General features: G+C 47.1%; 1 protein-coding gene across 4 annotated transcripts in view; it reads right to left on the bottom strand.

The window, feature by feature from the left end:
• Positions 1 to 11,480: 11,480 nt before the first annotated feature.
• The window catches only part of SCAI (suppressor of cancer cell invasion), an 877,065-nt gene continuing 864,894 nt past the window's right edge, over positions 11,481 to 23,651 (bottom strand). For 3 of the 4 annotated variants that reach the window (XM_069609434.1, XM_069609437.1, XM_069609435.1), the window contains one exon: positions 11,481 to 12,369. In XM_069609434.1, the coding sequence (XP_069465535.1) occupies positions 12,223 to 12,369 (147 nt within the window). In that variant the 3' untranslated portion in view covers positions 11,481 to 12,222. The remainder of the gene's footprint in view (positions 12,370 to 23,651) is intronic. The other variant, XM_069609436.1, reaches the window with a different exon arrangement.

Below are 23,651 nucleotides of genomic sequence, written 5' to 3'. Positions count from 1 at the left end.
AGGTGGGAGGAGATACAGGTTTGTAGCAAAACTCTGAGTGTTATTTGAGGAGCAGAGGGGAAGCTAGCACCTGAAACCTAAGGTGAGAAAGTTACCCCAGACATGAGGTTACGTCAAGGCATTCAGTAAAATACTCTATGGGGCAGAGGGGCCACCCAGATAAGACCTTCGAAGAAAGGGGATCACCAGGGACCAGTCAGCTAGCCGCAAACCCTCCAAACCAACCTCATTTTTGGCCTCGACCATGTCGATCAAGCCTAATACAGCTGTGGTGGTGCTGGTCCAAAGCCTAGCAACACATTTTAGCTGCCATCTACGGTTGGGCCAACGCTCCATGAGAGTCGAGTCTGAGGCCCACTGACTGTGCTATCGGAGGTCATGCACACAGAATGACAAAGGAATAAATGGCTAGCCTTTTAGTCAAGTGCCATTGAACCCAAAGACTGAGTAACAGCAGGGACAGGCCCGGGGAGACTTGACCAGAATCATTTTGTATAACTTTGTGTTGATAGTTTCTATGGAAAGATTTGGCTTGAAGAGAACTGGACATTTGCATTCAAGGGAGAAGACTTGCCTGAGACACAGGAACTGTAGTTCTGACACCTCTTTGAAAGCCCTTGTAAATAACCCTAGTCAGTTTCCCTGAGACTGAAGGAACCGCCCTAGAAGGTGGGGCAGAGGAACTGTGGGAAAAGCTACACTTACATCGATTCCTCTTTGTTACATACTAAACTTTTTGTGAAGCGCCAAACTGATGTCTCCCCCTCTGATTAGCCACTCTGTGTTTCGTGGCAACTGTCAGTCAAAGTCTGCATTAGAGAGAGACTGTTCGAGATAATTAAGACTTGAACCCTGTATTTCATGCATTTACGGCCAACATGGCGATAGTTGTATCATTTGCTCTAGCCCAACCATGATATTTGTATTACGTCCAACATCAACGAAAAGTCAAAATAACTACATGCCTGAATATTGATGCGTTTCCCCATAACTTTGAAAACAGTGACAGAGATGAGGATGAATGGAGGAGATGGCTGACCGGACAAGACCCCTGGTATGTGTACAAACTCTGTTCTTTATATTGAACTATCTTTATTTTAATCGTTTCCTGCATCTCATTCAAGTCGTAGTGCAAACTCGTATGCATGGAACAATTGTTCAGATAGGTTAGAAAATGTAAAAATATGGTCAGGACATTTAAAAATAGGGTCAGGAAATGTAAAGATGCATTTGCAAGGGGAATGAGTGCTGTTTTCATTTTAACACAAACCAAATCATTTAGGGATCATTCTTTTCATTGCCAACAACGCAACCCTTTGTTATCGGTCAAACATTGAGAAATTGTGATGCGCCCAAGTTATTATGAGCAAATTAATGCAGTCACTGTTTGCAAATATTGAATTCAATCATGTGTAAACAAACATTCTTTAAGGTAGGATGTTGTTTCACGCCGATTTTTTGGGCAATCCTCTTTTTTATTACTACAACTAAGATGTATTGCTTATAATCACCCCGGTTTATTGCTAAAACAATGACTCATCCAAATTTCAAAAGGTTCATTTTTGTCAGCACTGGCTCAAAACTGAGGGTTCCAGCCCTTGTAACAGGGTGCTAACGCCATAGTAATCCATGAGGCAGCATCTCAACACAATGACGCAGCTCTCACAGTGAAAGCACAGCCACCTGTGAGTAACCTGAGGGTATTCTCCCGAGCAGACCTCGAGAAGCCTTTATTCAGGTGGCCAGGGAAGCAGTGGATTAACTTTGCTGAAAATGTTGGGGGGGGGGGGCATGCCATCTGAAGAAAAGGTGCCCCAGCCAAATGAATGGGGACAAAATGGTGTACCATGAAAGTTGGGGGGGGGACAAACACCCCTGTGCCCCCCTAAAATTACACCCATGCAGGGAAGGGCTGGCGCTCTCAGATCCCAGCTTTGGGGGCGGTCGCGCGAGAGAGTATCACCTGGATGGGGGAAACTAGGGTTGTGCTCGGGGAAATGCCCCAGGTGATAGGCGGTATTACACCAGGGAGGACAAAGTCCTGGAGGCCTTCATAGGCTATTCCAAAGTAGAACTCCTCCCCCACAGTCTCTCTCCCTTATCAAATTCCAACAACCCTTCCTCGTCTATGAATCCCAGTGGAAACCTTAACGACGTTATCATGGGAAACTACATCTCCCAGAATCCCTGTTTTCTCACCGTGTTTCAGAATACTCCTAGCCATTTTTCTCCACGTCCCTCTGATTATTATTTCCCGAATTCCCAGTCTACTTTGAAAAAACACCACTGCACCCCCCCATTCATTTCACAAACCCTACCAAACTCAACCTTCCAAATTCACCTACCCCATAGGATATCTAGAAACTCTACCCCCCTCCTTTTCCAACAGGAACACTCTCTTACACTGTGACAAACAACGGACTAATACTAAAACTGTTTACCTGACATGTCCTAACCCAAGGGCCAGGCAGAGTCCGGCAATTGACAATCACACACACCTGACAACCCTTTACTTTCCCCACAGGGATAAAAGGGAAAGCACAAAAGCACACTTCGAGCAAAGCCGAATGCACGAGGAGACAGCTACACCAAACCCACAGTTCAAACGGAGAAGAAAAGTGGTGAGACCGGAAAGGGAAATCATAAGACTGTGGGTTCCAGCTGGCGTGCGAAGCAGCAGATGACAATGGTACATGGGGGCCTCCCGCATTGATAACGCAGGCGGAGATGCAAGCTGGCTACCGTGGTACTATCCTTGACTCCAGAGATCAGAGAAGCCAACAGGTTCAGCAAAACCGGTGAGTCGGAGGAAGCCGATAGCACACTGAATTGCATTGAGCCCAAGGTTGAGCGAGGCAATATTTTTGAAAGCCAGGAATTCGCAAGATAAGGAACTTGTGTGTGTGTGTTTGAACTTTGGATAGGGCCCAGTTGAGGTCCAGGTGCAGAGGGGTCCGGCGCCACCTGAGTGCTCATTCGAAAGGCTCTGACCGGGGGCCTGTTTTTAAAATACAAAAATACAAGAAGCAGAAAGCCAGAGGAAAGGATGGCGTAAGGCGTCAGAGTTGTCCTACAAGGGTTACGTCAAATCCCTGGTACAAGAAAAAGTCTCGGACCCATTGCCGAAGGAAAGCTAGGGGAAGGGAACCCTGCTTTACAATAAGGTTGTGAATTGTGGCAAGTGTGAACCCAACAGGGGAATGCCGAAAGAAAGCTAAGAGAAGGAAAACCTTGATTTCTAATGAAAATTAGCAATGTAAGCTTAACTTGAAAGGCCATAGTGAGCCGAACAGAAAGAGGCCCATTTTTACAAGCAGGATCCAAGGCCGGCGGAGGGAGATCCTAGGGGCAAAGAGCAATCGCCCAGGTACAAAACCACAGAGAGAACTTTTGTTTGATAAATTGTTTGTGAATCCAGAGTATTACACCCGTGAACAGTTTGCCAACAAGAGTAAACCCGGTTGAGGTTTGTCTGCAACGGGAAGTTGTTTAAAAGGACAGCTGAATATGACAACCATTATTTGAAAGGATGTAGTGAACCAGGCAGAGGGAGACCCACCTTGCAAGAGGGACCCGAGCCCGGCCTTGAACTGTGATCACTTGTGTCTGTCTTCTTACTGTTGATACCATTGTTTCCATACACTGGCTATAGGCGACTCATGACATGGGGGCTAGCTGGACTAATTGGCAAATACGTACAAAAGACAGATTGCCCAGGAAACGTCACAAGCAATACAACTACCCACTTGCTTGAACACAATCTATATCTTGCCAAGTAAACACTGTTGTCAGAAATTGCTTCTGATAACTGAATTTTCACCAACATAAACATTCACCTCAATTATTGGAGTGGCCCCTTCCTGGGCCTATCTCCCATCTCAAAAAACATCTGTAACAAGACCTCTGCACTTTTGCCAGCCTTATTACCCACAATGACCACAGAGAACATACTACTGCAGCACCGAGACCTCCAATGGCTAATGGTACATCATCAGAGCATTTTCCAAATCCTTTGCATCGGCCATCACACCTACTACGGGCAGGGCCCCACTCTTCCTTTGCAGTGCGTTTCGCCAACAATGTATTGATGCAACGCTCTGTTTTATCCTCATCCTTCTCCTTGAGGGTCTCTTGTTTCTGCAAGGTCTACAAAGAGTTAGACATAAACCCCATGTCGCTCACCATAGTGACTGCTGTACTCCTAGTCCATAGTCCCATTTTCTCCATATTTATGGGACATTCCCCAGATAAGAGGATGGGACCAGAGAATGATGCAGAGCAGCATTAATTGAAATTGTTTTTATTCTTATTATTAATAAAGTATTTATTGAACACAGACTTAGCTTTGGGAAGCAACAGACTGATTTACAACCATAATGGGAATACGGTAATGGAATCAAAGAAACAAGGGAGGAGGGAGCCAACAGAGAAAGGGGAGGGCAGAACATTTGTCAGCAATGGATCTACATGCAACCAGGGGAGGAAACGGGGTGGGGGACCAGATCACCTAGTCTCCCCTTGGGTGGCGAGTGACGTGTGTGTGGGCCCAGGTGTTAGGGAGGAGCCATTCCTTGAAGGGTAGGGTCTTGAGCTCCTTCCTGAACTGTAGAAGAAAAGGGGCAAGTCGTTGATAGTGAGGAGGTTCCAGAGTCTTGGGCCTCGACAAGGAAGGCCTGTAGTCTGGTCCTTTCCTTCATGCACCGGTAGAGTTCAAGTCTGCACATGTCTTTACTTCTAGTGGATCGTAGGCTTCCGGTAATGCTGAGCCTCCCAATAAGGTAACTTAGGGACTTCAGGGTGAGAGCCTTGTATATCATGCACCAGGAGTTGAAGTTGAGATAGAGCCGATGGAGGCTGCTTGAGGAGCAGCAGCTGAGGAGGCTGGTGAAAATGTGGAGGAGACGGTTGAGGGGGAAGGCTGTTAAAGGAGGCTGCTGAGGCGGTAGTGGAGAAGGATGCTGCTGGGGGAGTCGTCTTTGGGGATTGATGGCATAAACCCTTGAGATAATGTCTCTCCAAAAAGACCTCACCACCGGAGCCATCGTAAAAGTAAGGAACTTAACAAATAAGGTATTTTCCTGGGATTCAGGCCTCATGCACAGACAGGATGGCCCCACCGTGCGTGAAGGCATATGCAGCATCTGAGCAGGCTTAACATGGGAAAACGTCCCACTTTGAATGGGAGAGACCAATTCGCTGAGGGTTCCAGCCCAGCCCTATGCGGGATGGTAAAGCCAAAATCCCCTCTGCCCATTATAACATGGTATGATAACCTGTGGAGGAACTGACCCATGTGAGGATATCTGCCCCTAGGTAGCTGATGTTCCATGAGATAAGGCAAGCTGTGGCCACAGCAGACCATAGCTGCCCGTTCCTCCAGCTGCACCCTTTGATCAGAAGGCGTATTCTTGCCCTTTTATAGCCCGGCTTTCTTTGCATCTGCCATTTTCTGCCTCAGGCGCACATGCAGGGGCTTTGTGGTGTTGCAAGAACTGGATGCCACTTGGTGGGATCCCCAAGTCTTGCACATGCAGTAGTGCCACCAACGAGGTGGCCATCGGACTCACCTTAGGAAAGGGAACAGCCTGAAAGGGGAGCTTAATGGACACGACAGAGTGGTCTTCAAGAGCACTTGAACTCACTCCCTCAGCGGTGCAACCAAGTGGTGCTGTCTGAGATGGGGAGCTTGTGTACGCAGAGGGTAAAAGAGTAATGTATAGGCACCTAGAAGCCTTTTTGACTGTTCCCAGTTGAGCCCTTATTCTGGGTACTATTTTTAATTAGTGCTGCTGAGTTCCTTGATCTGGCCCCATCCCTAGCTATCTGAGAAATGTCCCATAAGTATGGCGGACGGCACAAAGGAGTCAGGGGTCAAGTCCTAACAAAAAAGAAAATGGAGGACTTATTAACAAACCAATAGTATGCAATGTCACCAGAAATTAGCATATCAAGGTGCCCTCTGAAAAAAGTGGGGGGGGGGCTCCATCCACATGTGTGCATTCTCGACTTGAGCCCTGATGGGAGGACTTGAAGGGCGTTGAGTGTATCTGGTATGCATTTGATCTTTGGCGGGAACCTGGATGATTTGCAAATTGGGATCTATTGCAATGGCACAGATGAGAAAAAGGCATTGGTGGTCTAGAGGGCGATCGAAAGAAGAATTCTTCACTTAATAAAGTGAAGTATCCCTCGTTTGAGTTGATTTCGCACTGAATATTGTGTGTCTGAGCGCATTCATTCCTTGGGTAAGCATGCTCATATAGAGCTTTTAGAGCAAGGCCGACTGTTGGGAAAACGTGGAAGCGTTACCATTGCAAAGAACAAGTTACTTTCTTACCTGGTAACGTTCTTTCGATGGGATGGTCCGACGACTTATTCCATATCTATGACAGGTAATGTCCACAGCTGTGCTGCTTCGGAAAATCTTTGGCGTCTGCGTCCTGCGTCGATGACGTCGATGCGCCGTCCCCGAGGACCTCCTCCGACGGCCGACGTCACCCGATGTGATAAGTAGGACGCACAACGCCCATAGCCTCAGTTATAGTTTTTTCCCAGAACGTGGGCCACCAGTTTTCTGCCAGTCAGACACACAAGGCCTTGCGGAACGCAAGCTGCAATCGCATAAGAAATTCTGCAGCGGGGAAGGCAGGGAGGGAGAGATATGGAATACGTCGTCGGACCATCCCATCAAAAGAACGTTACCAAGTAAGAAAGTAACTTGTTCTTCGAGGGGATTGGGTCCTCCGACGTATTCCATATCTATGACAGACTCCCAAAGCAGTACCAAGCAAGGAGGTGGGAAAGAATTTAGAATACAAATTTTGCATGCCCAATCAAATTGCGGAATGGAGAACTGCCTTGCCAAAGGCCATATCTTGCCCCCTGATGGAATCGAGGGAATAGTGACGTACAAAAGTATGTACTGAAGCCCAGGTGGCTGCATCACAGATGTGACGAATAGGAACTCTCCTCTGCAGGGCAGTAGACGCAGCCACTCCTCTGGTAGAATGGGCCCGCAAGCCAGCCGGAGGGTCCTTACCCGCCAAGCGGTAACACTCGGAGATAGCTAAAATAACCCAACGAGAGAAAGTCTGTTTCGTCACAGCTTGTCTCAAATGCTTTCCAGCGTAACCAATGAAAAGTTGATCGTCCACTCTGACCCGGGACCTTAGCCACAGCCTTTTTAGGGGCAAACCCCGTGCCACGAGGCCCCTCCGACCCCATCGCCTCGAAAGGCGTTGAGGGCGCCGAACGAGTCAGCGCCGACAGAAAAGGCGTCGAGGGCGCCGAACGAGTCGGCACCGGCGTCGAGCGAATCAGCGTTGACATCAGCTGCAACACCTCCAGTATCGGCGGCGTCAACACAGTCCTCGAAGCCGGAGCTCCGAGCATGTCTCTCGACAACCTGGGCGCCGACGACCCCCTCGAAGACGATACCTCGAGAGAAATCGTCGATGACTTCGGTGCCACAGGCGTCGACGTCTTCTTCGAAGACGGCACAGGATCACGCGGTCTCGAGCGCGTCGAGGACCGGGACCTGGAACGGGCATGGCGAAAACGGCTACCCTTGTCCGAGCGGGACCTCTCCCGTGAGCCGTACCGACCACCCGAGCCCGAAGGCGTACGGGCGGTGTCTCTCGACCGGTGCCGACCGACCCCACTCGGAGGCGCAGACGGACCGGTGCCCTGCGTTTCCAGAATCGCTAGCATCTGCTTCCCGAAGGAAGCCCATTCCTCCGGTGTCGCTTGCATAGAGGGATTAGCGACCTGCCGACGGGCACAGTCCTCGGAAGAGGACGGGGAAGGCGACCTATGCCGGCGCTTCCTGGAATACCTAGAAGAGGCGGAGGAGTGGCGAGACCGACTCCTGGAAGGAGACCCACTGGACTTCCGACGACGACGCGGAGAGTCACCCCTCGAGTCATCGGTAGAAAGCCCTGCGGACCTCGACTTCCGGGGCTTAGACACCCCACCTACCGACAGTTTCTTCTTGCGTTCTCGCAAGGCCTTTGCAGTGAGCGACTGGCAGTCGGCACAGTCGTCCGTATCTTGGGCCTCCCCAAGGCACCAGAGGCAGGCGTCGTGCAGTCCGTGACCGACATCTTGGACCCACAGTCCCCGCAGTTCTTGAAGCCCGGACGCGGGTTCGAAGATGAGAAAGACATCGCCACAAACAACCGAACAGGTTCAGCGAACCGAGAAAGAAAACAGTAACTCCAACGAGTCGACGCATACCGAGATTCACGAAGCGAGCACGTTCGCGGAAAAAACGTAACTGAGGCTATGGGCGTCGTGCATCCTACTTATCACATCGGGTGACGTCGGCCGTCGAAGGAGGTCCTCGGGGACGGCACATCGACGTCATGGACGCAGGACGCAGACGCCAAAGATTTTCCGAAGCAGCACAGCTGTGGACATTACCTGTTATAGATATGGAATACGTCGGAGGACCCAATTCCCTCGAATATTGCATTTAGTTATTAATAAATATAGAGCAAAATGCAGTAACATTTTTGCTTTTAATGTGTCTAAAGTCATGTCATATATTACCTATCTCTAGAAAAGCTGCCATTGCTAAAAGAGGAAGACCCACTCAAGTACCCCATGTATGCTACCTACAACCTCAAAAGTGTAACGGTGGCCGATAATGATCAATTGATAAGGTGGGAAAAAGGATTTTTAATTGTTAGTACTATTTTCATTGTTAGTTTTATGTAGTAGTTTATTGAATAGGATGACATTTTGATGATTCTAATGTGTGAAAAGTTCAATTGACCTGTAGCACACTAAAATAATAAGTGGGAACATGTAAAAAGCATATTAAAATTCATTACAAACCTCTTTCTCAAAATCTATGTTTGTTACAATGCATCCAGCGTGAAAATATTTCAAATGAATGCATTAAACTCCCATTGCAAAATAATACTGTGTGCATGCCCAAAATGAAACTAACCCGCTGCCCCCGTTTACATTTCTTTTTTATAAATAAAGAACTTAATCACACTATGCATGTGTAAACCAAGACAATCCTCTACAAATACAGATCATTGACGAACTGTTTGCAAGTTTCAGGTTGACTTTGTGTAGACTTTGGAAAACCCTAGGCTCTGGAAAGAGGTATGGAATTTGGATGTTTTCTACAGCACAAAAAGAAATATAAGGGGCAAAACAACATTATTTTGCCATCAGGGACAACAGCCTGTCTTGATTCACCAGTTAACGGGCACACATATGGCGTTGACTGCGTGATGAGAATGATGACGACTGAGATGGGCGACATGCAGAAATCCAGAGAACGCCCTCCAGCACCTGTGACCACAGCCCTGTATTATTGGATAACGCATTAGCGTGCCGCCCCTCGCCCCAAGGCAGCATGTGAGCCATCATGGGCGGCTGACCTGAAGAAAATCTTCTGTGCTTGAGCCGGATCTTCGCGAATGACCGTGAGGAAACAATTACTGGTCTAAGGATCGAGGGTCGTTCAATGGCTAGCACCAACAAAGTACGCCCTTCAGAATTTCCCGTCACTAGAAAAACATTTTTTTTAAACTATTTTATTGGAAGCGAATGCCTTTATTTTGAGGAAAAGTGGTATGAGGAAATTGAAAATCGTTTCAATAAGAAGCCCTTGTCGCCTATTGCTTTTACGCCGAGTAGAAACAATGAATGCTATGTGTGAATAGGAATATTTGGTTTGTATTTTTATAAACACTCCATAACTGGAAACCTTTTATTGGTGAAGGAGAAAATGATATACTTGCATGGACCAAGGAGTACCTTATTTTCTAGTGACTAGTCAGTACCTGACTTTGGAACCTTGGAGCCAAACACATATTCTTTGCTTCTAAGCAAATCATTTAATTTGACGTTGTTTCCAATTGTAAATATGTTCAATGTAAATATTAAAAGCCGCAAATGTGCATGTGCCATCCTGTCCTGCCACAAAAGCACCGTCTCCGTTACATCTGGAATTCCGAAACTGCACAGCACACCCTTCCATACCAGCATCTCATGCTGAAGATACTCAAGCTAAGAGAATTCCAATTATTATCTTATCTCAATAAAACTTATTAGCATCCTGGCAGGGGGATCCAGCCAATCAGGTGGCTAGGAATGCCGGCTTGAACCGCTGGTGAAAGCCGTGTTCTATCCCACCTGATGGCCTGGTCCCCCTGCCGTCATCTTCCCCTAACCTCCGTCCTGTTATTTCCATTCTCCCCCCCGCACCCCTAACTTACTGTATCTCCAAGGCATTCCTCTCTGCTCCTGCAGGCCTCCATGGAAAGGGAAGAGGGGCCCCATCATGGCAGCCATCTTGGAAAAGGATTTTCCTTCATACAACGGGACGCCGCGCACGTCCTGTTGTACGCAGGAAAATCCTTTAGCATCCCAGGTTACCGCTTTGGCAACCTGGGGTGCTAATAGCCTTCGCTCTGGCCTATAACTTGGGCTGCCGGACTGTTACCCCCGTTTCAGCCCTTGGAACGGGGGATTACCGCCATATGAGAGTTCAATTACAAACTTGTCTTTTGCAGACAATTTTCATTTCCAATAATAAGTTAATAGCACTGAACACACGCTCAGGGAAGAGAATAGCACATTCTGAGCTGGGCGATGGGAGACGCTCCTGATGTAAGAACTACTTCTGCTAAGGTGTGTGGAAGCCTCCCCCCATAAATCCTATCCCTTTTAGACCGCCTTAACACAGACAGCCCACACGGGATCATGTTTTGCGGCAGAGCACTCCCCAGAGTACATGCTTCCTGGTTGACTGAGATCCATGACATTTTCTGGGGGAGAGCGCTATTTAACACAATCATATTTGGCGACACCTCTTTTGCTGTTAAAATAATATTTTCAAAAATTATATTTTTTTTATTGATATTTAGTATCAAAAGCAGCTAGTACTGTTAACATGCTGCTACCAGGTATAAATAAACTAATGAATATTTGAATTTTTATACAAAGTACAATGTCAGCGGAGTCGGCTCCAAGTCCTCAGGCTTTTTACGTGTGATGAAATGGGATGGTCTGTGGTTTCCGGGGACGGGAGGTGAAGGGGCTAAAGTACTCCAAGATACCACTCAGACAGACTCGTAAAACAAAAAGTTGTGCCTTCCAGTAACTTTACGCGGTAACCGTTACAATAAATGGTATATGCATACTTGTAGGCTGTGTCCGTGCATTACGACCAGCCTGGGTACCCTAAAGGCTTACACCTCCAAAGAAAGCTGCCAAGTTCATGAACAGCAAACAAGCAATACAACCAGCAGACAGTTAAACGCATTGGGCATGATAGCATTTTTAGAGGCATTTGGTTGAACAATGAACAATAAAAAGAAATTACTTTTGGAATCGAAACATTTGCGTGTCGATGCAGACGTGGGAAACCCAGCGGCTTGATGCAGCAAACGAAACAGCAGCTTCATGACCAATGTGAAAGAGTAGTCTTAGAGATATATTGCAATGGAAGCTTCAACTTGTTTGCATTCGTTTTTAATTAAAATATTGTTACACTTTAATATGGATACCACTTTCTACCCCCTCCCCCTTCCAATCATCCAGCCTCGTAAAAATAGAAAGAAGATCAGAGCCGCAAGCCAGTCCACAGCTGTAGAAATGCATCCTGACCTTGTTGACAATGGGGGATTTTCATTTACTAGTCAAGACAGGAACATTCTTTTAAAATAACGTGGCATGATATTTGTCATTAAAAGTCTATTTTCTTAACAGTTCAATACAAAATGGAGTGCAGGGAGGAGCTCTTGGTGGAATGGATTACATATAACCCATTCCCTGTTAATTAAAACACTTAAAAAAATAAATATTAGCCATTCCAATATGGCTGCCACATTTATGTGAAGCCGGGCGGGGCTTTACTACTCGAGTCTTACTTCCAATTTTACTACTTCCCAATTCAATTGAATAGGGTGGACCTGCTGACAGTTGACTGCATGATTTTTCTTTTTTTAAAAGAGCCTTTAAAGGCCCTCTGAAGGGCACAAGCATCCTGCCCACTTCATTGTTTATAAAAAATGCCACTGTGCTCACTAAAAACTCCACCTTGGATGACGATGATTTTTTTTGTTTTCAAATGATGGTTCAAAACTGAAAATATATCCCAAAAAAAATCAAGTAATCCCTATGTTTTCACATTAGAAAAATGCACCTTTCAAATTGTGTTGCTAAAAGGAGCACAAAGTTTTAGGAAAAGAGCCGTTCTCAATATTCATTCATGGTGCTTTCACGGAACATATTTCTGACATCTAAAATGGACGCCAGCTCCAAAATATGCTTTTGCAGGTGTATGTTCTCTACCGTGTCCTCTTTTGGCAGCGGAGGATATGTTTCTGGATAATTCAGCGTTTCCTATAAAAGAACAGAGTAGTGCAGACACATGTTGAAACTCTGCAATAAAATATGTACGTCAAATACAAATAGCAGACAAGAGAAAGAACCAAGCTTTGTTTTGTATAACTTTACAGCATCTGTATGAAATTGCATTAATCACTTTAAGAGACACAGGCATCTCCTTCTGATCCAAGTAGTCGAGTAACACTTGAGTTACGCAATTCTTTGCGTTAGCAAACACACAGAATGTGTGATTCTGGGTTGATGGGATAAAATGATATTATTTGTCATTTATAACGGACATGTACACATGTTTTTCTAGGCGTGACAAGACAAGGGAGGGTACGGAGGGAGGATAAGACAAACGATCTTACTGGGCCTTGTGTCATTCAGATCATGCACGTCTGGTAACGCAAGGGGGAGGAGACGGGGGAAGTGCAAAGGGGGGAAGGAGAACATGCAATCAGGGTAGCATTGCTCTGAGTAAGTGCAGCCAGGGCAGCGCGGTCTGGGTAAGTGCAAGGAGGCGGGGGACTGTAGAGGTTACAGTTACAGCCACTAGTGCGCAACAGAGCAGTGCTTGGGAGACCTGTCAAGAGGAGCCAAGTACCCAGTGAGACTCTGATGGTAACCAAGCAACCAGTCGATGCAGCAGACAGGTAGGTCAGCAGGGGAGGGCGGGAGAGAAAGCAGAGGAGAAAAAGGTTTTGAGCTGCTTCGGGAACTTCGGGTGGTCTGGTTCAAGTTTGAGAGGGGCAGGGAGGCCATTACAGAGGGAGGCACCTGCAGAGGAAGGTGATATGCCCCCTACTTCTTCCTGGCGAAGCTGCTGACCCTCAGAGAGTTGGAGACAGCAGAGTGAAGGGCTTGAGAAGGAAGGTATTTAAGAAGAGAGTTTTGTATGTAGTGCGTGCCCAAGCTGCAGCAAGCCTTGTGGACAATGCAGAGGGTCTTGAACTTAATACAGCAGGCACCGGGAGCCCGTGGAGAGATTTCAGGGCTGGAGAGATATGGTCCCTGGGCTTGAGGCCAAGGATATGTCTTGCAGTGCTGTTCTGGATTAGTTGCAGACGGCGGAGAGTAGAGGAAAGCAGATTGAGAAAGAGGCTGTTGCAGTAGCCCAGCCTAGAGAGAACCAGGGCTTTGGAGACAATGAGCTTCTGAGGGAAAGTGAGAAAAGGAAGAGTACCTCTGAGGAGGTGCAGTTGGTAGTGGGCCTTCTTGGAAAATTCAGTGATGTGAGGAGACAAGGAGAGGGTGGATTCGAAGATGACGCCAAGGTTTTTTGCCTCACAGAAAAGTGAAGGAAGAGGACCCATGGAGGGGGGCAAGAGTGAGGGAGGGAAAGCGGGGTCAGGGGTCCTGATGCGAAGATCTCTGTTTTACTGGCATTAAGGCAGAGATCAATGGAGGTGCACCAATCCTGAATCACGGATAGACAGTCTGGAATGTGCGTGAGAGGAGAGGAGGCTGCAGGGAGCTGGAAAGAGAACTGCATGTCATCTGCATTACACTGAAAGTTAGAGCAGAAGGTGGAGATTAGGTGGGCTAGAGGGGCCACATAGAGATTGAAGAGACAGGCTGAGAGGTTAGAGCGCTGGGGAACAGCACATGTGGAGAGAGAGGTGGTGGAGAGAAAGGACCCAAGTTGGATCTGGGAGGGTCGGTCCAGGAGGAACGAGGTCAGCCACTCCAAGGCCTTATCTGTGATGCCCAGGTTCTCACGGTGTCTGTTGATCAGGATGGTGTGATTGACCATGTCAAAAGCAGAGGAAAGGTCAAGGAGGATGAGGACTGAAAGGTGCTGGTGTCGAGATTGGAGAGCAGATTTTCACAGGTGTTCAGGAGAGCAGTTTCCGTGCCTCTGGCTGCTCTGAAGCCAGAGCCAACAGTTTCAGTGTGGAGAGTAAGCTGGGAGTTGGACAGCTTTTCCAGACGTTTGCCCAGGAAAGGGGTGATAGAGATCGGGCAATAGTTAGCCGGGCAGGTAGGATCGGCAGAAGGCTTTTTAAGGAGGGGGTGCACAAGAGAGTGCTTGAGGAGAGAGCGGAAAGCACCAGTGGCGAAGGAGTGATTGCAGAAATCGGTCAAGGCTTGAGCGAGGGTGTCAATTTGGTCCTTGATAGTTCTGGAGGAGCAGGGGAGTACCTGTTTGGACGAAACCGTCATAGATAAGACTTGTCTAGAAACATCATCAGGTGTTATCAGAGAGAAAGAGGTGAAAAGAGGAGGAGGGGGGAGGTGGCCAAGAGTGGTAGAGGGGGTGGAAGAGGAGAGCGAGAACAGGATGTCCTTAGTTTTAGTAGTGAAGTGAGACGCCAGAGCCATACAGAGGGCCTGGGAGGGAACAGGAGAGGTGGAGACTGCAGAAGGATTAGCTAGCTCCTTCCAGAGTTTAAAGAATTGAGCTGTGTTGTTCGAGGCCGCAGAGATGCAGGCTTGGATGTGGACTCTCTTCTTGGACAGGACAGAGTCTGTATTGCCTTTGGAGCAGGCAACAAGCTAGTTTGTCAGAGGATGCACCCGAAGCCCTCCACTTTCTCTCAGCCACCCTGCACTTGCGTTTCAGGTGGCGAGTTCGGAGTCATACTAAGAGTTGCACTTGGAGGTAGGCTTCAGACGGGTTCTCATGGCAGCGGCACATATGTCCAGAGTGTTGGAAATGGCAAGATGCAGATTAGAGAGGGCTTTGTCAGGGTGTGAGTCAACCAGAGGAGTAGACAGAGTAGAGAAGGTGGAGGCAAAGGCATCTACTGACACACACTTCATGGGTCGAATGACCGAGAAGGTAGGTGGCAGTGCTGGGGTGGGCTTTGCCGGGGGGGGGGGGACAGAGTGTCAGGTGAGAGGAAAGAAGAAAGTGGTCAGTCCAAGAGAGAGGAGTAGTGAGAGGGTTAGAGAGAGCGATGTCTGAAGAGATGAGAACATCCAAGGTGTGTCCGGCAGTGTGTGTCGGGCTAGAGGGAGAGAGAGAGAGAGTTGCAGAGGTTGGGGAAGAGCCCTGTGGAGGGATCAGATGCATCCAGGTGGATGTTGAGGTCTCAGAAGGCCTGATACAGCAAACAAACAAAGTTCCTTTCCTTTATGTGTTTCACATATACACCATTTTCTTAGGTGATTTACTTTTCACCTCGGATCCCCCTCCGCCGGGCTCAGATTCACTTTGACAACAAATCTTCAATCAGTCTCTCTCCGCCGGCCTCGGACCAATTTATCTACTTTAATACAAACTTGCTTTAACACAAAGCTTTCACACACAAAGCTGATCTCCCTCTGCCGGGCTCGAACCAACTTTATCTACTTTGCTATCGACTTTCTTTACTGTATCAACATCGAAGACTTTCGATTGTGCACAGGATTTTGCTTGACCCGTTGCAGGACCACTTCGATTCACAATCCTTTGCCACTCTTTCACTTACTCTCGGCTGAATACCTTACATAGATCTTAGATTGAGCAGCCATGTGATGCTGGACCACTCTGTCAAAGGTATTCCATCTTGGTATCAAAGTTCAATCACTCATCTGCAGTTCAACTTTACTTGCGTTGGTTATCACACGCGCTTCATACCATGTTCCTTCCAGCACCCGCCATACAATGTTGCGGCTTACATCCTTGGCTTCAACGCAGACCGGTCCTGCATCTGTCTCCCCAACTCACAAGCTGTGTTGATCTCTCTGAGGCTGCTTTGTTGTTGGAGCCAAGGACAGTACCACAGCAGCTGGCAATTCTCCCTGCCTTGATTACTGACGTAGGACAACCCGGGTACCTCTGATAAACAATTAAGGATTCTTCAGTCTGGTCTCCTGGTCTTACGCTTTCTATTCTCGAGACTTTGTGAAAGTAACGGTTCCTTGTCGAAAAGGTCAAGGGAACTTCACTCCTTGCATTTTCCCTTCTGTTTCGCCATCTTTCTCCTTGTGTTAAACTGCCATCTTGGAACTGCTGTTTCCTTGTGTGCTTTGCCTCGTTCAGAGTGGGCTCCCGTGCTCTGCCTTTTATCCATGTGGGGAAGTCTAATGGAAGTCAGGTGTGTGTGTGATGGTCAGTAATTGCCTGACCTTGCCTGACCATTGTATTGGAAAACGTAAGGTATACGTCTCGGGTGTTGGTCCGTTTTCTCTCGTCGCGGGCTGTTTGTGAAAACATGTTTGTGTTGTAAAAGCAGTGGGGCTGGGGGGTTGATTTCCTAAATATTTACCTGGTAGGATGGGCAAAAGGTGTTCCAGGGAAGAGGATACCGCACCTCTCCATCCGGATTCCCACTCCCCGAAGACCACTCACCCAGGTGATCCTCCCACACTGGTCCACCCCCAGGAACTGGATCCAAAAGCGATGTCCGTGTCCTGGCCACCTGGATGACAGATCCTCTGGGAGTGGTGGAAGAGATACCTTCTGGTTTCTCACCCAGAGGAGGAGAAGTTGAGAGGTAGAGGCAAGGAGAGATGTGGAGAGGTCAGCCCACTCAGAGGAAGACGGCAGCCCGACCAGGTGGCCTGTAGATGGTGGCCACAGTCAGAGAGACGCCAGGAGAGATGAAGAGCCTGCAAACCAGGCATTCAAAGGAGGAGTAGGCCTGCGTAGGAATGACAGAGGCAGGTACCAACTCTGGAAAGATGAGAGGTACTCCCCTCCGTGTCGGTTGATTCTGGGCAGAGAGGATCTTGTAGCCATCAGGGAGGAGAGTGTCTAAACTTGTGACAAGTGGCTGTGAACCATGTCTCAGCAAGAGCGCTGACATTCAGGTCAAGCTCTTTGAGGAGGTGGCAGATGTCATAGGAGTGTTTGACAGCAGAGCGAGAGTTGAGTGTGGGAATGTGGAGAAGGTTGCCACATTTGAAAGACTTCTGGAGGGGTTGGGGGTGCAGGCTTGAGGTACACCCGGAGGAAGTGGTAGAGGTGCTCGAGAGTGGACAGAGGAGATAGCAGGTGGTTGCAAGGTAGCCAGAGAGGAGGAGCAAGGTGCCGGAGAGGAGGCGGAGTAAGGAGGAGGTCGAGGGGCCAGAGAGGTGCTAGTAGGAGTAGCGAGAGAAAGAAGGAAGTTGATAAAATATGGGAGACGGCCATCAAAAAGGAGGAGATTGGGCTGAGGGCCCTGGACCAAGACGGTACCATTAAAGTAGACATGAATGATGGTGTTGGAGGAATGGAAGAAGGCCAAGAGGACCTCCCACCAAGTGCCACCATTAATGGGAGAGGAGGATATAGGGGAGAGAGCCGAGACCATATGAGGGGTCCATAGGTCCAGTGGGGGAACAACAAAGTGGATGTCGGCGAGGGTCTGTCTGTAGGAAGCAATGATGTAGGTTTCAGCGATAGGGAGGTCAGGGTTAAATGAAATTAAAGAAAAGGCAGAAGACCGGATAATAGCAGCAGTGCAATATTGGAGACGTGACAATGCCACATGTCCTGTTCTTCTGTCGAAGTAAATTACAAGGTGGTCATTTACTTTGACAAAACGTCTTGAATGGGGGAGGGCACATATGTTATATTAAGGGTAAAGGATGTAGGTGGGTTGGGGTGGTAGCAGTGGGGAACGGGAGGTATCGAGGGATCCTACCCATTGTAAACATCAAAAACCCCTGAGATAAATCAAAGAAATGTTGTCAAAGCAAATTACAACATTGTAATTTGCTTCGGCAAAAGAATGTAGAACCCAAATAAATATATTTAAATATCGCACACATAGTAAAAGGGAAAATAGAAACTCATGTGTGCAAGGATGTATGGAAGGAGGAATGCAGAGGTATGGGAAAGAATCCGCAGATGTTAAGCGCTGGACATGTGAATTCGAAGGTTTCATCTAAAAGTGGAGCATACTTCATCTTGGCAGTGAAGTGGGAAGGCTCGTATGGTGGTTTTAGCAAAGATGGTAGTTGGAAGCCCCCATCATTTGGTTGGTTTGGCACTATTGGGAAAGTCTGGCACCCTGCTGTACACCAAGATTCCAAACTGATTTGGTGAAAGTGGAAGAGAAGCTTTTGCCAGGTCACAAAAAAGCACATACGAAGGATAAAGACCTCAATTATCTCAGTGTTGAGGGGTAAAATTCAATGTTCTGGGTCACTCTGGGAGAGCTTCAAGAAGGGACTGAGTTTGGCTAGAACCTAGTCACCCATGTCTTGGGAACTTTCATCACGGGGTGCGTGCCATCTGCTTACATGTGGAACTCGGCGTTCAAATTCTGGTATTCTCCGGAGTGAAAATGTCACCAAGGAAAAAGTAGTAAAAAAATACAGCTGAAAAGTAGCCAAAAATGCAGTGCTGTTAGGGTAAATGTTACGGTTAAGGAGGGTTGAGTGGGCTTGTGGTTTCCTGGTTTATGGTTAGGATAGGGGTTAGCGCTAGTCTAGGTGTTGGGGTTAGAGTAAAGATGTTGGTTAGAGTTAGGGTTGGGGTTGTTGTGGAGAGCTGGTGGTATTGGGGTTTGGGTAATGGTTAGGGTAGGTTAAGAATCAAGGTTAAGTGTTAGATCAGGCATTATGGTAAGGCTATGGCTAACAGTGTTAGGGTTTGGGTCAGTGTGAATTAAATGGATAGGGAGATTGGGGAGGGCTGATATTGGCACAGGATAGTAGAAAGGAAACACCTAGGGTTTAGGGTAGAGTAAGCATCATTCTTAGACTTGCGGTTAGGGTAGGGCTAAAGTTAGGATTGGAGCAAGGGTTTGGGTTAGGGAAAGGGCTATGGAATTTGTGGAGAGATGCTGATGGGGTTGGAATTAGGGTCATTGTTAATTTTCTATTTATTTGGGGTTTACATTGATTCACATGCAAATAAAATTCATTAGCATGCTGAACTGTTAGGGAAAGCCTTAGGGGTCAGGGCAAAATAAGGGTTGTTATTAGAGTAAGGGTTAGGCATGGACTTACACTGATTGTGGGGGGCTGGTGATCGGTGTATGGTTCATCAGTAGGGTTACAGCCTTGTACTTGTGTATTCCAAATGGTTTTCTGACAACCTTACCACTGGCAAAATGTTTACACTTTTCATTGCTTGTATTGAATGACGCAAAAAACAAGGGGTATCCTGAGAGTCCCTCTGCCAGAAATAAGTCCTGGTTACGAGAGCCTTACCCAGAGTCTTTAGCTCACTATCTTTCACAGAGGAGAAATAACCAAAACATATAATTCTTTGTCCTGCCAGGGGCGGTCCAGCACTGAAATGCTAGGCGATTCTCCTATGAACAAGAGTACCAACAGCAACCCCAGACACATGTTTCCGTCTGGTTGGACCTCATCAGTAGGGTTGCTGTTGGTACTATTGTTCAGAGGAGAATTACCTAGCGTTTTGGTGATGGACTGCCCCTGGGTAGGACAAAGACTGAGATGTTTGGGATATTTCTCCTTTGTGAAAGATAGTGAGCTAAAGAATCTGGGTACGGCTCTTGCAACCAGGATTAATGTCTGACAGAGAGACTCCCAGGACCCCCCTTGTTTTTTGCATATTTAGGTAACTTTGGGTCTCACCCTAAGTTACTAGGGGAATCCAGACATGACCCCTTGCTCACTATTCTTAGAGAGGCACAGCTCCACCCTACTGATGAGGTCCAACCAGACTGAAACACGTGTCTGGGTTGCTGTTGGTACTCTTGTTCAGAGGAGAATTGCCAGGCATTTCGGTGCTGGACTGCCCCTGGGTAGGACAAAGACTGATATGTTTGGGATATTTCTCCTCTGTGAAAGATAGTGAGCTAAAGAATCTGGGTAAGGCTCTTGCAACCAGGACTAATGTCTGGCAGGGAGACTCCCAGGACCCCCCTTGTTTTTTGTATTGAATGACGACATTTTGAAACCGATTTTTGCTTACTACGTTTTCACCAGACTACATTTTTGTAGCAACGTTCTCACATAGAACCAATATTCTTTTTATCTTCAGTTTGCTGGTGTGTATAGTTAATAAAAAAACAACCATGGCCGGGAAGTTCTATGAGGCCCTCCGGATTCCCCGGTGTGGGACAGAGGCTTGACCTGCTGGGGAGTAGTTGGTTATGAAGTATTTCCGCCAGGCTGGGGCCAAGCTCAATATGCTGAACTAAACATTTACACTTTCAAGCAGAATCTCATGGTTGACTATATCGAGAGTGGTAGCTGCAAGAATTAGCACAGCAGGCTGATTATCATGGAGTTCGTTCATGAGATGTTCTCCAATGTCTTGGAGAGCTTGATAAGTGCTGTCTATGCGTCAGAATACCGATTGGTATTCTGTGAGTAATTGACTGTCTTCCAAGATTCACAGTGATTGTCTATTTAAGTGAGCTTAAAGATTATACATTGACAGGCTATTCAGGGTTTAGGAAGGCTTCCTTCAGGAGGGGGGTAACGATCGGCTTAGTATCCTTCTTGGGAGGATTTGTTAATGATGATGGTAAAGTATGATGCACAGGCTTTGGCTAAGAGTTTGAAGGTCACTGTTGTACAGGGATGTTAGCAGGATCCAGAATTATTTCAGGTTTTGAAAGCTTTCAGGTCACAGCTGTCTGCAACTTTGGCTCTCCAAATGTTTTGGATTACAACTCCCATTAGCTCTAGCCAGTATAGCCTTTGGTCAGAGGACATGGGAATTGTATTCCAAAGGACCTTGAGGGGCATTCGCTGCAGAGCCCTGTTTTTGGGTCAGATCAGAGAAAGGCCAAAGTAAAAAAATACTTTGCTTGCGTTGTGACGATTCATCTACTGGCGTCACTTCTCCCCTCAGGGGAGCCCCTTACCATGAGGCTAAGAGGGTGAGACTGCTACCTAATAGTCCACCTAACGGTCGTTTAATGTGGGAGGACCTCAAAGGAAGGGACAACCCCTCTGGGGAAAAGGACTATCACCTGGGGTACAGCCCACTGAATGTGTCACTCCCTGACATTGCATAACGCTCCCCAATGTTCAGAGCCACTACACATTGAGGGCAGACCTAGGTATCAATGTGGGTTGCTGGGGGAAGCTGTTCGGAGTCAATACGAATGCCTTAACACTTGTGATGCTGTACTTGTGCGGTTAAATGATGATTGTTTCATCACAATTCCGGCTAAAGACACGCTCCTTTGCGGTCACCCCTTCCTAATTGAATGTTTGGAGGATACAGCACAGAGCATTTTTTCAGTGTTGCACCGGAAAGTAATCTTCAAGCAATATCCTTGAATTGACGGGCTGTGATGGATGTGTTCAAAGAAATCCATCATGACCCATGTGAATTGTCCGGAATAAGCCCTTTTTATTCTAGTGGATCACTCAGCACAATCATTTTTGATGATTTTCATGAAGTGCTGGGAATCCATTTCTTAGCTAAATGTCCTTTGACGTCCTGATGAAGGCCCTCCAAAACAAGTTGGGAGACATCAGGGATAAGTGTACTCCATACCGTGGGGCCAAAACACTAAGTGTCGACACGTGTTAAATAGGCATTATTTGTTTGATGTCCACCGGTTTGTTATTCTTTGTGGGATTTTGAGTCCCAGTAGGGGGAATATTGGTTGCAGCACCAGCGATTTAAATGTGTTTTGACTAAGATAGGTACAGAATGACCATAGGTATTGGTTTGTGATGTGTTCATTTTTGACCACGTGAGAATAGAAAAAAATTGTCTCTGGTATGTTATTCAGCAACTGGGTATCGTATCGCCCCTATGTCAATTTTGATGTATTTGTATTTCGTAAATAGCACTTTAATGCACTTGCACTTTAATGTATTTTTGCACAAGATAACTTTTGTGTTAATATGTATTGTTGAAGATATGGAAAATATATATGTACACAATCTAAGAATAAAATAATAAAATCTGTATTTTTTTTAATAACTCTAGATTTGTCTGCAGATTTGTGTAATACAAATTAAAGAATTTTAGCTGAGTGTGCCATCATACTGTTCTTTGAGTATTGAAGAAATTAATAGACTTTGGTGTCCATTTGAACAATAGGAGGGCAGGGCGACTTACTCGATGTGCTTGTATTGCATTTACTGTGACTGGGGACATAACGCCAAAAGTACTAGGACGAGGAAGAATACAGGATACAAAGATCATTGACTGTATTTATATTGGTACAAGGTGGCCCGCGGAGGCAGGATGATCCAATCATCAACAGAGTGAAAGGGCTCTTGTAAACTGCATGGGAGGAACTGGATACAAAGTATAAAGAGCAACAAAGGACAATCAGATCTGGCCAGCATGGCTGCGGAGTCAAGCACAGCCATGAAAGGACGCAGGTGCAGGCAATCACCAGCGCAGGAGAAGCAAATCCTGCTGATGGTCCAGCAGGAGAGGGCTGTGAAGAACGCTGGTGAGCAGCTGTGGGGATTCTCCAATGGGTCTGGCGGTGCAGACCCAAGTTCACGACCAAGAGAAGGGTAAGCGGAGCTATGCAGGGAGATGCCATGTTGCGGATCCTGATCTGGAAAGAAGCCCAAAGAGTCGACAAAGCTGATTCTGGTCTCGGGAAGCCCTTGTGACATACCTAGAGCCCCAAGGGGGTATGGGAAGGTACGGGAGACTCAGAGGGGATGTGGGAGCGGGCGGGAGAGATGCTCAAACAGTTTTACGTCAGCCCAGTGAGAGTGAGACTGAAGCAGTTATTGGGCCTAGCCAGTGTCAGTCGTCACTCCAGCACCATCTTCTTTGTGTCAGTGGCAGCCAAAAACCCACTGACCACCAAGGAAGGTTTCTGGACCATGCCACGAACCAGAGAAGGGTCTGGGATACAAGAGCAGATACTGAAAGCATCAATGGAAATCTTCCTTGTTACAGTGAGAAGGAGAAAATCACTCACCATCAGAGAAGGATCTGAGACCCAAAAGCAGATACTGAAGGCAGAAGAGGAAATCTTCCTCGTCACAGAGGGAAAGAGTAAAACCACTGACCACCAGAGAAGGGTCTGGGACCCCAACAAGACTTGGGACTTTGCTAACAATAGATCAGATTGTCAAAGTGTGCAACAAAACTAAAAGCAGTGAGAAGGAACTGTATCAAGCAATACCAGGAGATGGGAGTCATTCTTCTGGTATCGAACCAGGAGTGGTATTCTAGATGCCAGGAGAAGGAAGTCATTCCCCCTGGCCTTGTTTTGAACTCTGCAAAGCCATACCAAGAGAAGGAAGGCATTCTCTTGGTCCGTAATGGAGAGTTGAGCTACAGACAGCAGGGGAAGGGAGTCATTCCCCTTGGTTTTACTGGACATTGTACAGATCCCTATGAGGAGAAGGGAGTCATTCTCCTGGGCGTGATACTGTGTAAAGACTGGCTGAAACCTGCAAGCCAGGCAAACAGAGTCATTCCCCCTGGCATTTCTTTTGCGAGAGAACATTCTTTTTTAACACTA

The sequence above is a fragment of the Ambystoma mexicanum genome, chromosome 8 (assembly GCF_040938575.1).
Source record: "Ambystoma mexicanum isolate Mex_15411 chromosome 8, UKY_AmexF1_1, whole genome shotgun sequence".
In the NCBI taxonomy this organism is placed as follows: Eukaryota; Metazoa; Chordata; class Amphibia; order Caudata; family Ambystomatidae; genus Ambystoma; species Ambystoma mexicanum.
Note: the sequence above shows the minus strand (reverse complement) of the source record. Positions and strands in the feature narration are given on the sequence as shown.